At 41.2% G+C, this 15,143-nt stretch overlaps 1 protein-coding gene across 1 annotated transcript in view; it reads left to right on the forward strand.

Moving 5' to 3' along the window:
- mad1l1 (mitotic arrest deficient 1 like 1) overlaps positions 1-15,143 on the forward strand; it is a 68,728-nt gene that overhangs the window by 35,144 nt on the left and 18,441 nt on the right. Inside the window, exons 16-17 of the mRNA XM_008303525.1 lie at positions 670-901; positions 7,711-7,904. Of these exons, the coding sequence (XP_008301747.1) occupies positions 670-901; positions 7,711-7,904 (426 nt within the window). The remainder of the gene's footprint in view (positions 1-669; positions 902-7,710; positions 7,905-15,143) is intronic.

A 15,143-nucleotide genomic window follows, 5' to 3' on the forward strand; every position in this document is an offset into this window, starting at 1 on the left:
TCTTCCTCCTCGTCTGACAGTCACGCTTTTGATGGCGTCTCATGTGGTAGTGCTCCGTCACATGTTTTTAGTCTATTCCACAGTGGATATTAAACTAAAGCTTGCCTTTTAAAATCATCCTGCACATCAAAGAGGCAATTGTATAACTTACCAGAACAACTGTGATTAGATTTTCCCCATTTTGTCTCCAAATTGTTCAGCCCTAGCATCAGGTCACTTTTGATTTGGGGTAGGGTTAACAGATTGCTTCATTTTGGAGGGGTAGGCCAGTAGCCCCCAGGAATTATGAACGCACTATTGAACTGTCTGTAATAAGCCCACCATTAGCCTCTGCTGCTAGCGCCACACCAATCATCCATGTGCATTATCAGCTCTTTTGTACTATTCCTCAATGGGAGTGGGGAGCTTATTACATGGTGGTTTTTCTTTATTATTCATCATTGTCAGGATACTTTTTAGTCATCTAAGAGATCACGGTGTGTCATGGCATCCACTTTAGAACAACATACCACAGCAGTCCTCTGGTTACATGTACTACACTATGTGCCAAAAGGTGTGGTGAATAATTCTGAGCACACCAAAAACATGTGCTCTTGCAACCAATGTAAAAAGTTAGCATGGAGCCCTGAGCTCGTCTGAAATGCCTCTCTGTGTCTCCTTGTGTCTCAGGGCGACTACGATCCAGTCAAAACCCGTGTCCTCCACTTCAAAATGAACCCCACCGCTGCCGCCAAGCAGGAGCGCCAGCAGGAAGTGGACACTCTTCGGGACGAGGTGGCACATCTCAGGGAACTTGTGCGCTCTTTGCAAGGCGGAGGCGCTGCGGTGCATTCACAAGACGACTCCAGTATACACGCCGCCAGCCTCAGTCTCAATTTGCCGCCGTCAAAAGAGGTGCAGGGTAAGATCCACAACGCAGACACACTTTCACAAACCGATTTGTACTAAATTGGCTCATTAGCTCGAACTGCCGACTTAATAAATGAAACGGGGCTGGGTAGCTGCAATGGCTGCTCCATTGTTCATCACGTTCCCACTACCATTCATTTTTTATGGAGCTGAACACAGTTGCCGCAGCTGAGGTGAGGGGCCAGAGCAGACATTATACGAATAATAAATCTTGATGAACACAGAGTATATTACTTAGGTACACAGCAGGAACATGTGCGAAAGGGCTCGGAAGTTTTTGTTAGTTTTTTATTTTTTGTTTGAAACAAATATCGCTGACATTGGAATGTTTTGCATGTGCCAGAACCATTTTGTTCTGTACGATTGGTTTAATAAAGGTGAAAGGAAACAGTTATAGCAGAACACTTTATTATGCTACTTAGTTCATTGATATTTAGGGTCATTAAGGCCTCTGTCCTCTTAGGGGAGTATATGACAGCTAGCAGGGGTGAGTGTAGTTATGACAGAGTTAAACATGTAATTGGAGTTCTTGGCAGTTCAGTGAAGGAACGACTGTTGTCTAATTGGTCTTCTGAGGTCCATAGTGCTCTGCGCTTTCACCGTCTCTCCCTTGCTTGCTGACACACACTCATTTTTTCTCATCCCTTCTCTTATCCCATCTTGCAGCCGTCTTTTTTCTCTTTGCATTTCTTTCATTCTGGTCTTCTGTCATTTCCCCTGTTCCTGACACAGTCTTCTTCTGTGCCACTTAATTTCATATGAAATGATAATTGAGTTTCTAACCAGTGTGCTCAATTTAAACTCCAGCAGATAATGCAGACCTAGAGAGTGATAACCGTTCTTATCTTCAGACCATGGTCAATGCAATGGGATGTAGAGAAATGTATCAAAGATCAAATGAATAATTTTAATGGCTCTGAGATAATATAGAAAAGCTTTAGTCCATGTATTGTATGGGACTTCACCCCGCTGACAGTAATGGTGTCGCCATGAGATTTGAGAGTGCAATTCAAAAGTTACATATTTAAAATAACTTTATGTTATTAATCTCTTGCAAAAAAAGTGCTTGATATAGCAACAAACTTGTTCGTGCAGTGTGACAAAAATCCCGAAGTGCTCCACAAGTAGAGATGGGGTTCACTAAGACTTTAACAGTACTACAGCTCTTAATGATACCACTTGATCCTGTGCTTTGACAAAACTCTTATTGTTTCTTTTTGTATTTTAAGAGAGATAGAAATAAAATAGCTTTTATTTTTTTTCAAATTTTAATTTACTATCTTTCATTTTTCCTTTTTAGGTGCAAAACTGGGTGTTTTTTCACTGAACAGTATTAATAGATGAGCCTGAGTACATCTTCTATCACTGCCAGTTTGAGAAACTGTGAAAATGAAGCCAGACTTGGCCTGCAACCCCCAATACACTAAATCTCTTCTACGAGTGCACGGAAACTGTGAATTTCTGAACTACAGCTTAGATGATGCTCTGACCATTTCAGACTGAATTCATTAATGTACAAATAGCTAAACAGTCGGCTGAGTAATGGTTACTTCTAACCATCGACCTAAATTTTTTTGATGTTGTTAATTCTGTGGGCTCTTGGTTGTTCACATACATAACATACCTGGGGCAAGGAGAGACAAATTGTTATCGTTGTAACTGTGCATTTCTTTGTCCATACGTGATGCTTTTTTTAAATGTTTCAACAGACTGACTGTGTTTCTGTTCTTACCTACAAAATAGCGGCTGCACTTGTGGCTACGACCGTTGTAAGCATTGGCTTAAGTGAGGTGTAACAACACTGGAAATTTTAGTTCTCTCTTCGTCTCATTGAGCAGAGTGTGTGTGCTGCAGCATGCGTGAGCCAGAGAGCTGCTTCTCACACAGACTCAGAGGAAGAGAACTCTGTCCTGGAATGGGAATAGCGAAAATACATAATTTAATGAATTAGAAGCTGTATGGGTTCAGCCAAGATATTTAAGAAAATATTTGAGTGACCTGGCCCTTTAAATAATCCAGACGGAGAGGTGCTAAGGTGTGTTTTAGGGAGAAAAGTTCACTTCTGTGGGTCGCAAAGTCCCAAAACATAGAAGTACAATCCGCTCACCCTTCCCCTCACAGCAGCTCGAGCACACCGGCTCACCTACGACTCCGCTCAGACACTGTAAAGCTACTGTGTGCTACACATTGATGAGTTGAGGGCTAATGCTGGAGTAATTCAGCTGTACATGTTCGAGCTGGAAAGTGAGTCAGAAGAATATTGATACAGAAAGCCCCAGTCACAGCTGACAGGATTTGCTCCTGAGGTTGTTCCGTCTAAAACCCTGCATGTCAGAATCCAGGATTTTGACGGGGTTATCACTACAATGCTGTTTCAAGGCGGAATGCTCTGCCATGCTTATGACTACCTAATTCACTCATTATGTGTCTTCCAGCATTTAAAAAAAAACCAAAAGACATGCTAACAAACTAATAAAAAATGGATTTTCACTGGAGGGGGTCATTGATTCCTACCACCCACGTTGAGAACACACCTGTGCACATTCAGTACAATCTGTGTTGTGATTTATCGTCGCCTGGATCATATTATAGTGTTTGCAGGAAACATCAGTAACCTACTTACTAAACGTGATTCTTTTTTCAGCAATGTGAGCAAATGAATTGCGGGGTCGGAAAAGCTTTAAAAAGTCAGGTTGCATAAGACTCAGCCCCCTGCAGAGTGTCTTCCTACAGCTTCTCTGTAGTCTTCTCTCAATATCAGCTGTATACTGCACTGTGAGCTGTGGTTTTTAACAATGTATGGGGTGCATTTGACGTCAGCGGGAGAATTTTAAGAGTAGGTCAGGAGCTACGGCAAGATATTTCTTCTATCCCTTTGGTGCCGGAGGTGGGTGTCTAGTAGGTCAATGCCAAAAGTTGTCCCTACTTGTGGTTGTGATACTAGTATCAGGATTTTAGTTAGTTGAAAACCGTCCATCCGTTATCTATACACCGCTCAGTCCTCTGTAGGGTCGCAAGGAGGCTGGAGTCTATCCCAGCCGACTTAGGGTGAAGGCAGGGGACACCCTGGACAGGTCACCAGTCTGTCACAGGGCTACAAATAAGCACACTCAGTCACCTACTTACAATTTAGAATCGCAGATTAACCTCAGCATGTTTTTGGACTGTGGGAGGAAGCCGGAGAACCCACGCTGCGCATCAACAGTGCAAACAACCGAGCCACCCTGCAGCCCGTTAGCTAAAATGTTTTGTGCAAATATAACATTCTGTCCAATTTCAATTACACAATGCACTTTCAATTTCTTGAAACCAATGTGAAGATTTTTAAAATGTGCTCTCTTAGTTTTTGATTTGGTGCTGTGTATTGTATATATAGGTGAGCAGTATAACTAGTAACTAGTACACTTTACGGTTAAGTTTCCAATGAGATATTAAAGAATTAGGATGTGAAATTATGTATAGAATAAGGTGACAGGAATTATTTTTTAAGTGGGCTCATCTTTGCAGCCCGAGTACTGTCAGTAAAATCAAATGAAAGCGCTGAACTAAGCTGTAAATAAGTGTTATTCTAAGCTGTATACATGATGGCAATTTGTAAATTAAGAATTTCTTTGGCTCCTTCAGTTGCTTCCTGCAGGTTATTTTCTTCCAAAATGTGACAATATTATTATACATGTTGACTTTGAGCACGCAATTAACGTGGCGTTCTGCTGCGGGCAACGGCCGTGGGCATGATGTTTTCAGGTTGTCTGTTCGTCCTGTTTTCCAGAATGCAATATCTGAGGGATGCTTTGAAAGAATTTGTTCAAATTTGGCACAGTTTAATTGGATTCAAGGATAAACCAATTAGATTGTGGTTTTCAAAGGTCAAGGTCACTGTGACCGCACGTGTATCCCATCGTTATGAATACAATATATCAGAAATGCCTGGAGGGACTTTCATTACATCTGGCAAAAATGTTCACGTGGACTCAAGGATGGACTAATGGGAAGTAGGTAGTCAAAGGCCACTGTGAGCATACCTTTTGCTCATAATTCAAGATATCACGGGCTAATTAAGACAAAATTTAACATAAATGTCTAGTAGAACAAACCAAGGAAGTAATGACATTTTACATCCTAGAGGTTAAAGGTCAAAGTCACATGATAATGTTCTGCAGAGACTCTTTTCTGTCCATTATTCAACACTGTAAAAGAAGAGCAGAAGGGGAGACTGGGGCCGTATTTCACATTTCGTGAATCGCTGACATTAATCTTAGGTGGCCATCTTGAAACTGTTGGATTATGTAGGTCTTCTGTCCTGCCGAAGATGCTTTAGAATTTGCTTAATATGCCTGCAAAGCCATAATTCTAGTTTTTCTTTTACTTCAAACATCCATCCATCTATTATCTATACACCGCTTAATCCTCACTAGGGTCATGGGGGGCTGGAGTCTATCCCAGCTGACTCAGGGTGAAGGCAGGGGACACCCTGGACAGGTCACCAGTCTATCACAGGGCTACACTTAGAGACAGACAACCAAGCACACTCACATTCACACCTACGGACAATTTAGAATCACCAATTAACCTCAACATGTTTTTGGACTGTGTGGGAGGAAGCCGGAGAACCCGGAGAGAACCCACGGTGTACGGGGAGAACATGCAAACTCCATGTAGAAAGATCCCAGGTGTCTTCACGGGGACGCGAAACCGCAACCGTCTTGCTGCAATGCAATGATGCTGACCACCGAGCAACCTTGCAGCCCTACTTCAAACATATACAAGTATATACTGTTCAGCAGTAGATACTACAATGTTCCCTAAATGTCTCACACGCAGGCTACAGTAGATGCTAGCCAGGCAGCTGCACACAAAAAAGCCTCCAGTCTCTGCACTCAGTTACTGCAACTACTCAGACAGGTGTGAGACCAAAAATGACTGAGTTTTCTATAAGTAGATCATGTTAAATGTAAATGTTGCAGTCGAACGTTTTCATTTAATTGTGGGACGGCGAAGTCCTGATTGTGATTAATATTCGATTATTTGTGCAACCCTGTTTCAGGTTGAAAAATCAGTAGGCAAAAGGATGTACATAAGAAGATTACTCAGCAGTGGAGTTTTTTGACAGCTTTTTGAGTGTCTGTGTACTCAGACTCATTGACACCAATTCAGGGCAAAAGTCAGTAACTTTGTAAAAAAAAATCTAAAATTGGTATAAAGACAACCTGCTTACTGTACACAGTGACATGTTTTTGTGTGCCCATGTGCATATTTGTCTTTGCGATTACACAGGTAAGGACACGTCCATGTCCCTGTGTACACGTCAGTTTGTCTGCATGTTAGAGTAAATGCATGTGTTGCTGTAGCTTGAGAATTACAAGCCATTTTCCGGGCAGTTTGATGACTGTCATAAAGTGACAGTTTTGTCACAATCCTGAGGTCTTGAAACAGTATTTTTCAGCACTGACTGACACTTGACAGCAGCCCAGTCACCCAGGAGACGGACAGGCACAGAGACCGACACACTCACAGACTCTTAAGTTTATACTTTGTAGCCATTCAATTGTTCAATAATGACATATAAGATGTAATAGGCTAAGATGTATGAAGAGAAGAAGGATGTGTAGAAATACTTATCAATCACAGCAGGGTTAGAAGCCTGAGCAATGAAAATGCACTAACTGCTCGTAAAGCTGTGTGACAGTGCAGGGTAATGAGTTAATAGACCTGGTTGTAAAGGAAGACTATAATTCTCATTAGTGTAGACGGACATAAGAGAAACTGAAAGGCTTTTGACCTTTAAAAAGTCATCAAAAGCTAAGCTATTCAGAGATGCTAAGTGGTCATTTTAACTGCCTTGGTCACTAATTCTTTTTCTGGTGCTCCTGTCTGCTTTTTTCAATATTTTTAACATTTTTAGCTACAACAGTTATGAGAAATGTAGACATGAGAAGCTAACTTTCAGATTTACACATTGATACTAATTGTTGTTTAATCAGAGCAATCTATCCACCTTGTGGTGTTGTGAGGAGAGAATGCGCTCCTTCTGGTTCAAAGCAAAGGTTTTAAATTAGACTCATTTTTCAGAAGTCATAGACGTTGCAATTCGATGTTGTTGACTTGTGATCACTGATGATTCCAGTATGACTGGAGACTACACTTGGTGTTCATACATGCTCGTCCCATCTCTGGCTTTGTGTTCTAATGGTTCCATAGTGCATCAATAGAATCAATTAGAAGCATTTCATTACAGTTGAGTTTTTTTTGTCTGTTTCTTATTTAAGAGCCATTGCACTTAAACCATATATTCGTGTGCGCTCTCATACATCCATGTCCCTTTTTTCGCTTTTGATACCATTGTAAGTACCTCCCTCCATAACAACCAATCTCTCCTTAGATGAACTCATTTCTCTGACTTCTTAAATCAAGTCTCCAAATTAAAGTAATTATCACAAATTGATGTTCAACAAATTAAAGTCAAATCCATTCGTTTTCTATTTGCTATGATTGTCTCTGCTCCCAGCTAGGAGATGCAGCTGACTGCTTTAGTCATCACTACACACTGTGCATTATGGTATTCTGTAGACCCTAAGTGAGCAGATGGACTGCTGCAGGGAGCGTATAGTTGAGATGGAGCTGTCTAAGCTGCATGAGCTTAGTTAGTTGAGCATGCATACGTGGATGTGTATTAAGCATGGAGTGTGTGAGGGCATGTACTTAAAGAGCAATGTGAGAAAAATATAACCAGCCATGTGTACTGTGCATTTCAGATTGTTGTCAGAAGGCTTTATGTGTTTTTTTTTTTTGTGTATGTTGCAGATCTACGAAAACAGATGGAGAGCTCAGAGCTTAGAAACCAGAGGCTGAAGGAGGTGTTTCAGAAAAAAATTCAGGAATTCCGCACAGTCTGCTACGTCCTGACCGGCTACCAGATGGATATTACCACCGAGAACCAATACAGGCTCACCTCAGTCTATGCAGAGCACATGGACGACTCCTTGCTCTTCAAAAAGGTATGCACACTTTACATTTAAAGCTAGGCACTGTGGACACAATCAAACATCAGTGTTTTTGACTCATACTTTGGGAAAAAGAATAAAATAAAATCATATTCATTAAAAGACACACATAGAAAAGAGATAAAAGTTAAGCATAAAGTCAGAAAAATGCCTAAAACCTAGAAAAACGCTTGAAAAAACACAAGCATGAAAGCACATCAGAATTATACCACAACATAGCCATAAACAAAATTAAATAGAGATATCAATATTATCTGTCCCTTTTAAGCCTTGCGTACCTGCGACTTGATTAAATCAGGTAGGACTGCAGGTTGCTGTGAGCCACTGGCAGTGTGCGTTTCTGTTAGTGATCATTAAACAGAAGTGTGAAGGTAAAATGGGCACACTGTCAACATTCAAAATTCCTACAGGCTGTAGCATCTGTGGGAGTGCTGATATCTGTCTCAGTGAGCTCTCACACAAATGCTTGAGGAAGTGCGAATTTGACCTTGCAAGGTGTTTGTTTTTTTTTCTTCTTCTTCTTCTTCTTTTTACTGTATCCCCCCACATCCAAGTTTATGCACCATTACGCCACGTTATAGCTTTGTGCCTGACTTAGCCATGCAGTGAGAGGAACACTGTGCCAACAGAGACTCTTCTTTGCTGTGTGTCTTCAGTGTGCGCGAGTGCAGGAATGTGTGCGCATTTAATGTGTGTTTGTGCGAGGAAGAGAGTGATGACTGGGCAATGTCACAGGGCTAGGCTGCATTAATCGATCACCGCTCCCCATACACTCATCGAATGGGCTAAATAAAAACTATGTGTGACTGTCCCTTAGCTGTTGAGCAAATCCTTTCCTTAAGTAGCTTTACAGAAAAAAACATCCTGTTGTGCTCCCTTTGCACTTACCTCTTTGTCTCTTCCCTTCATCTCTTCATCCCATTCTGCTACACTCTTTTCCTCTTTATCTCTGCTTGCTTATCTCTCTCTCTGTTACTCTGATCTCTGAGTGTGTAGCAGTGACTAATTGCCGTGTTGTTGCTGTGTTGCGTTATGATAGAGGGCCTCTAGCTAGAGCAGGAACTGTGGAGAATCCATACTGGCAAGGTAGAAGGTTGCTTTATTTTCTTGGCAGGAAATTATTGTGGTCAAGTGCTAGATGATTGCTACTGATCGTGAGTGCCTTGCTCAAGGACTCACTTAAATGCTGCTCAAGTAGAGAATAACTAAAAATATGAAATTGCCGATTAGAATATGTGTGTTTGCGCGCATACATGTTTTTTTGGGGGGGGGTTCGTACTGGTGTGTCAAATCTGCTCCATCAAACCCACCTGCGACCCTGCCAGAAGAGATAATTCACTGTCAATATTTATTAACCTCAGACTCTATCCATAAAACACACACACACACACACACACAAAACAGACTCAGTCACACAAACAGTCGTAATGCCCTCATGGCACGCACTGTCACACTCAAATGCACACATACTCGCTCCAATCTCAACACTCTCTGTCACACCACCTCACCCTCCCTCCATTGGGTGCACATGCATACAGATGTACAAAGGCACACACACACACCCCCTAAACAGATGCTTACACCTTCAGTATTAGTATTCAGGGTGTTCACCGCGGCGAGTGTGTATGACACGCACGCCTAGTGGCCTGTGGGAGCAGAGAGGCCTGTACTACTAATGGAATACGACGCTCGCACATGCACACACACACACACACGTAAAGTAACACCCGCGCTTAAAGGAACACACACAAATACACATGAGTATAATATGTGCATCACACACATAACGTTCTTTTCAAGCTTGTGCGTGAGTGTAATCTGAGAACGTAAGTGGACTAATTGTAGGATGAGGCAGGAGTAAGTGGAGAGAATATGGGGGATTTTGGACAGGAAGCATAGAAGTCTTTACAAATAGGATTCTAATGTTATTCACCTCAGCAACAGGGTTGCCAGATAATCCTGCTAATATTCCACTCTAGCAGCAGCACTTAAATCCCCCTCCTATGGTGTAAGCTGTTTAACCTGCAACAGTCACGTTCCCACACTCTTCTCATGCATTCATTACTGTATGGCTCACTCTCATTCAAATGCTTCTTCATCCTGTATTTGTGTTTATTTTTCAGCCCTTTAGAGGTCCCATAAGGTGACAATCCATTCTAAATGTGTTTTTTTTTTGTGTGTGTTTTCATTTGTGTTTTGCTGTAAGAATATGACGCTTACTACTGCCTTTATTTAAGCCCTCCCGCAACTAGATGGCCTCTCAGCTTTACAAGCCAGGGAGAATGTGAGTGTCTATGAAAGAGTGTACTTCAAAAAGTTCTAGGTCGCACCGAGAAACAAGAGGTGTAGCTCCCCTTTTGCGACGTAATTGTATACTATAAGCCTGACATCACTGTTCACAAAAACTCAAATGTTTGAAGCACTAGAAGAAAAAAAGAGAGGAAGGGTTTAAGCTGGCTGCTGTCGCTACAGGACCATGCATCCGTCCACACAGTTCAGGTGGCAGAAGCAGCCAAATCTGGATTTAAACTGTTGAAACATGCACCCTACTCATCTGACCTGGCACGTCTGACTCTTATCTGTTTCCCAAACTAAAATCTCACTTGCATAGTCGCTGTTTTCAGAGTGATGATGAGATTGCCCGTGAGGAGAAGAAGAAGCCGCAAGATCAACACGTCCCCGAAGAGAAAGAGAAACGGAAACAAGAACAAGACAATTAAAGGAGACTATGTTAAAAAATAATGCAATGCAGCAATCTCCTGTGATGTTTTTTGATGAGGCCGAGAACTTTTTGAACTAACTGGGTAACCATTAGTTGTGAAACAAAAAAAAAATTTCCATATACCTTCCCCTTATCACTGCCTGCCTCCTCCAAGATAAGCCTCTCTGAAGGAGCAGCTGCCTTGCCGTACATCAGCTGTTTTTTTTTCTTCTTCTTTTTTTTATTTTTACACCAAATGTTCTGCTGTTGGAGCCTTTATGCACTTTCACAGCTACAGAGCCTAACATTAGCTTTAGTCATATGGTCACATGTCAGAGCTATGTGGAAATTGTAAAGCTGAGGGACAAACTTTGAGTGATTTGAAAGCAACAGACAAGGACTGGATGGGTTACTGTTATCTCAAGCTAATGTCATCTGGTGTCAGCCCTTTACAGCCTCTTTCCGGTTTCTCACAATGAAACAAATTCAAAATAGTGACTAAAACATGGACCATTTGGGCTAGGTTAACCAGCCATTTTGAAGCTGCTGCTCTGCACCACTAAAATACGGATTTTTATCACCGCAATGTCATTTCACAAAGTCAGTAATGATAATGCAGAGAGAAAGTTCGAAGCAGTGAAGTGTCTTGAGCTCATACACTCATTCAGGTCTAGCTGTCAGCTGCTGTGCGATCAGCTGTTTTGCTCTGCTCTGTCAGTCACCGAACAGAGCAGAGGCAGAGAGAGTTTCCTTCCTGAAGGGCATGAGATCAGCAGCAGCTTGGCTGTATTTAAAGCTTCAAACACTGAAACAACCCGTTTCAAGCAGTGATGAAACCAGGGGTTATACCGTCACGGTGAAATTAACCGTCTTTCCAGTATTTGAAAAGAAAATTGAAAGACACATTCTGGGGACATGAGGGACTTTAATTAATTTGCCAAAAAGACTCATAATATAGTATTTTTTAACATTGCTATAATTTGGGTATTGAAAGGGTTAAACCTAAATTGTCAGGTGGCTTTTTTGTCTCGCTTACTTATTTAGTTTTGTCTGAGTCTCAGCAGGGACAGCAGAGAGACAGGATGATGGTGCAACTATATTTATGTAGCACATTTTAATTACTGAGGCAGTTCAAAGGGCTTTACGCTGGTAAAGCTCAAAAGGCATTGGAATAACTTTTAAAAACAAAAGCAATGATAAGCACAATGAAGCCAACGAAGATAGACTGAACTGAGATTTTAGAAATATAATCAAAGAAATTGCATGGAATGAAAACAAACTACAAATGGAGACATGTAATAGTAAACCCACAAATACTGTTATAGGTCTGTGACTGTGCAGTGATAAGTTGTTACTACAGTGTTCTAAAGACCAAACATTTATCAGGTAAATGAGCTTTAATTTAAACAAGACATTAGAAGTAAATAAGAAGTTAGAATATAATAGAATAGAAATACTTTATTAATCCCCAAGGGGAAATTGTATTGTTACAGTGCTAAGATAAAATTACCACCACCATACAGACAAATAAGCCAAAATAAACAATAAGAAATATAAAATGCAAAAAGGTACAATACGTGTAATTCTGTCAAATAGAAGTAGAAAAGTTATGAACATTTATTTAAACAGGATATTATAACCATAAGAAATAAGAGTTTCCTCATCTTTATTCAAACTATCATCAGCAATCATCTTGAATTTTTCTTCTCTCATTCCTCGGCCACTGCACTAGCTAACCCTGCAGTCACCACTAAATTGACATCGGTTAATCTGAGCATGGGCTGCAAGGTGGAGCGGTGGTTAGCATCGTCGCCTCGCAGCAAGAAGGTTGCTGGTTCGCGTCCCAGTGAGGACACCCGGGATCTTTCTGCGTGTAGTTTGCATGTTCTCCCTGTGCAGTGTGGGTTCTCTCCGGGTTCTCCGGCTTCCTCCCACAAGGTCCAAAACATGTTGAGGTTAATTGGTGATTTTAAATTGTCCGTAGGTGTGAATGTGAGTGTGCTACTGGTGACCTGTCCAGGGTGTCCCCTGCCTTCACCCTGAGTCAGCTGGGATAGATTCCACCGCCTGCGACCCTAGAGAGGATTAAGCGGTGTATAGATAATGGATGGATGGATGGATAATCTGAGCATAGCTGATGCTGATGGGTTCTTCATCTGATGGGTCAATGGTGTGAATAGTTGGCCCATAAATTCTGATGCATGCAGATTTTATTTTTGAATACATGGTACCTGTAAATTATTCTTCTCATTCCAGGCAGTCTTGCGATGTGTTAATTAAACATGTTAATACTGGAATGACTGTCAGCATTATGTTATGGTATCGTTTGTTTCTACCCTCTCTGTATTGTACTGTAAAACTGCAGGAACATCCCTGATTAGCATAGCATAATCAAAACCCATTTCAGAATTACTAAATTAAGCATCTCATTACAACCATGAAAATCTCTATGTTTTTTTTTCCCGTTCTGATCAGCAGGATTGTTTTTAGACATTCAAGTGGCGTGACTCGAGGCTTGGTGGTGTTAGTCAGCTGTCAATCAGTCAGTCCAACATTGACCCAGAGTGAAATATTGTCACAGCAAGCATCGGATAAAGTAACTTGAATCCCTGATTATTCATTCAGCGCCACGAAAAGATCCACATTTCTGCGAACTGCCCAACATTTAAGGTGCACTATATAATTCAACTTTATTGTTCATCTTGGTGAAAATCTCACTTTCTCTACACCTAAGCTAAAGATGTATAGCTTAAATAACTCTTTAGTAAGTAAGTAATCAAGTCAAAATGTCCAGCTGAAAAAGTTAGTGTTACAGAGGTTTTGTTAACACCAATAATAAATGAATAAGTTCTTGTCAACTTGCAGTCTACCTCGAGATTGGCTCCAAAGCAGCTGTCATGTTAGATGCCTGTACGTTCGCATGGTGATATGTTAGACGTCTGTTAGTCCTGTTGAAATGCCCTTATTTTATTATTGCAGTAACTTTTTTTGTTTAAGCAAAATTCACACACCCGCAGCATTTAGCATCAAATGTTTTGAGTCTCGACTATATTTGTACTCTTCAAAGTCAAAAGAAATCTCATTATGTTGGCACCTCAGTGCTTTTGTTTTTGATCAGTTTTACAGAATCACGTCAGAAGCCTGACCGCGTGGTTCTTTTAACAGCTGGTCGTACAGTGGTGGGAGATCAAAAGTTGTGGGTGTCAACGTTGGCTGTATCTGTGTGGTTCTTTTAGTTTTCTGTAAATAAGAACCAGTACATTGCAAAAGCTGCTTAGTCGCAGATAGTTTATGTGGAGAAATGCTGTTTGTCAATTAATAATGGATTAATGCTACGTTAAAATGGCTGTGATGCCAGAAGTATTTTGACAGGGAAAGTGTGCACAAAGTGTTTTTGTGTGTTACCCTGACTTGTTTGTGTGTGTAATTTATATTTTTAGCTCACCCCTAGGTGAGAGGGCTGATTAGCATCAGTGATTAGGTATTTATGAGCTCTGCTAATCAGCGAGACAAACACCTTAGCTGTGTGACTGAGTGAGCTATTTGAGCATTTTTCTTCCTGAAGTTTCAAGGAGAGGGAGGAACTGCTCGCATGTTTCATTAACATTTGTGAATTTAAAGACTGGGATAAACACAAAGTCCACAAAGTCAGTCACACGATAAGAGTTTGTTGGCAGTGATTAGCTTGCTGCAGACCCACAATGTAACACGTTTGTTTGTTTTTTTTGTACTAATTTCCTCCGAGGTATTAGAAAAATAGTATTAAAACGCTGGCTAGAGACTTTCATTAGCTCAGATGAGGCCGTGCATTTCAGTGTTTCCCACAGAATTAGACTTCATTTGTCAAGGACACATTGCTGTTAGCCACAACCATTGTTACACGTATGACACGATCAAGTTGTTGTAATCAGCCATAAAGTTTTTAGAGAAGCCTGAATTTCAGTGTAACACTTATCCAAAAGCTGTGCACCGTGTTCGCTGCCATAAAATAAAATCAAGGCCTGCTTCATGCAGTGTTCGAGCACTGTGCCTCTCCTCAACACTGCAGAGTTTGTCCATGCAGGCAGTAAATCTAGTTAGAAGTTATCAGCCAGGCTTGAGTGAAGGCACCGAGCCCAAAACCAGAGGTCTCCCTACTGCGTTAGAAGCTGCAGATCTGGAAAGGAGACACTAAGCTCCTTTTTTATACTTGCTAGTAACTTTTTTGAAGAGTTGGTGCTTGTTGTGCTCTGAACATCAAGGCTAGACTAACTTGTTGCCGTTAACCTAAATGCATCTGTTTTGGGCAATTTTACGCAGAGGTGATTCTGTTCACAAACTGAGCCAGCTGACTTCTCTGCAGGGAAAAGCCAAGAACAATCCTTCATCCTGGGCATGTTCTGTTGTAGAGTGAAACAGAGAAGGGCCTGTCCACAGGGGGCTTTGTTGTGTTTTTCTAAGAGAGAAAGAGAGAGAGTGAGTGGCAGCGAAGCACAGCTCTATAGTGAAATAAGAGTCCAATTTTCAATACTGAAGAAATGTAAATCGATTAA

This window comes from Stegastes partitus, unplaced genomic scaffold, assembly GCF_000690725.1.
Source record: "Stegastes partitus isolate 25-593 unplaced genomic scaffold, Stegastes_partitus-1.0.2 Scaffold2025, whole genome shotgun sequence".
Taxonomy (NCBI): domain Eukaryota; kingdom Metazoa; phylum Chordata; class Actinopteri; family Pomacentridae; genus Stegastes; species Stegastes partitus.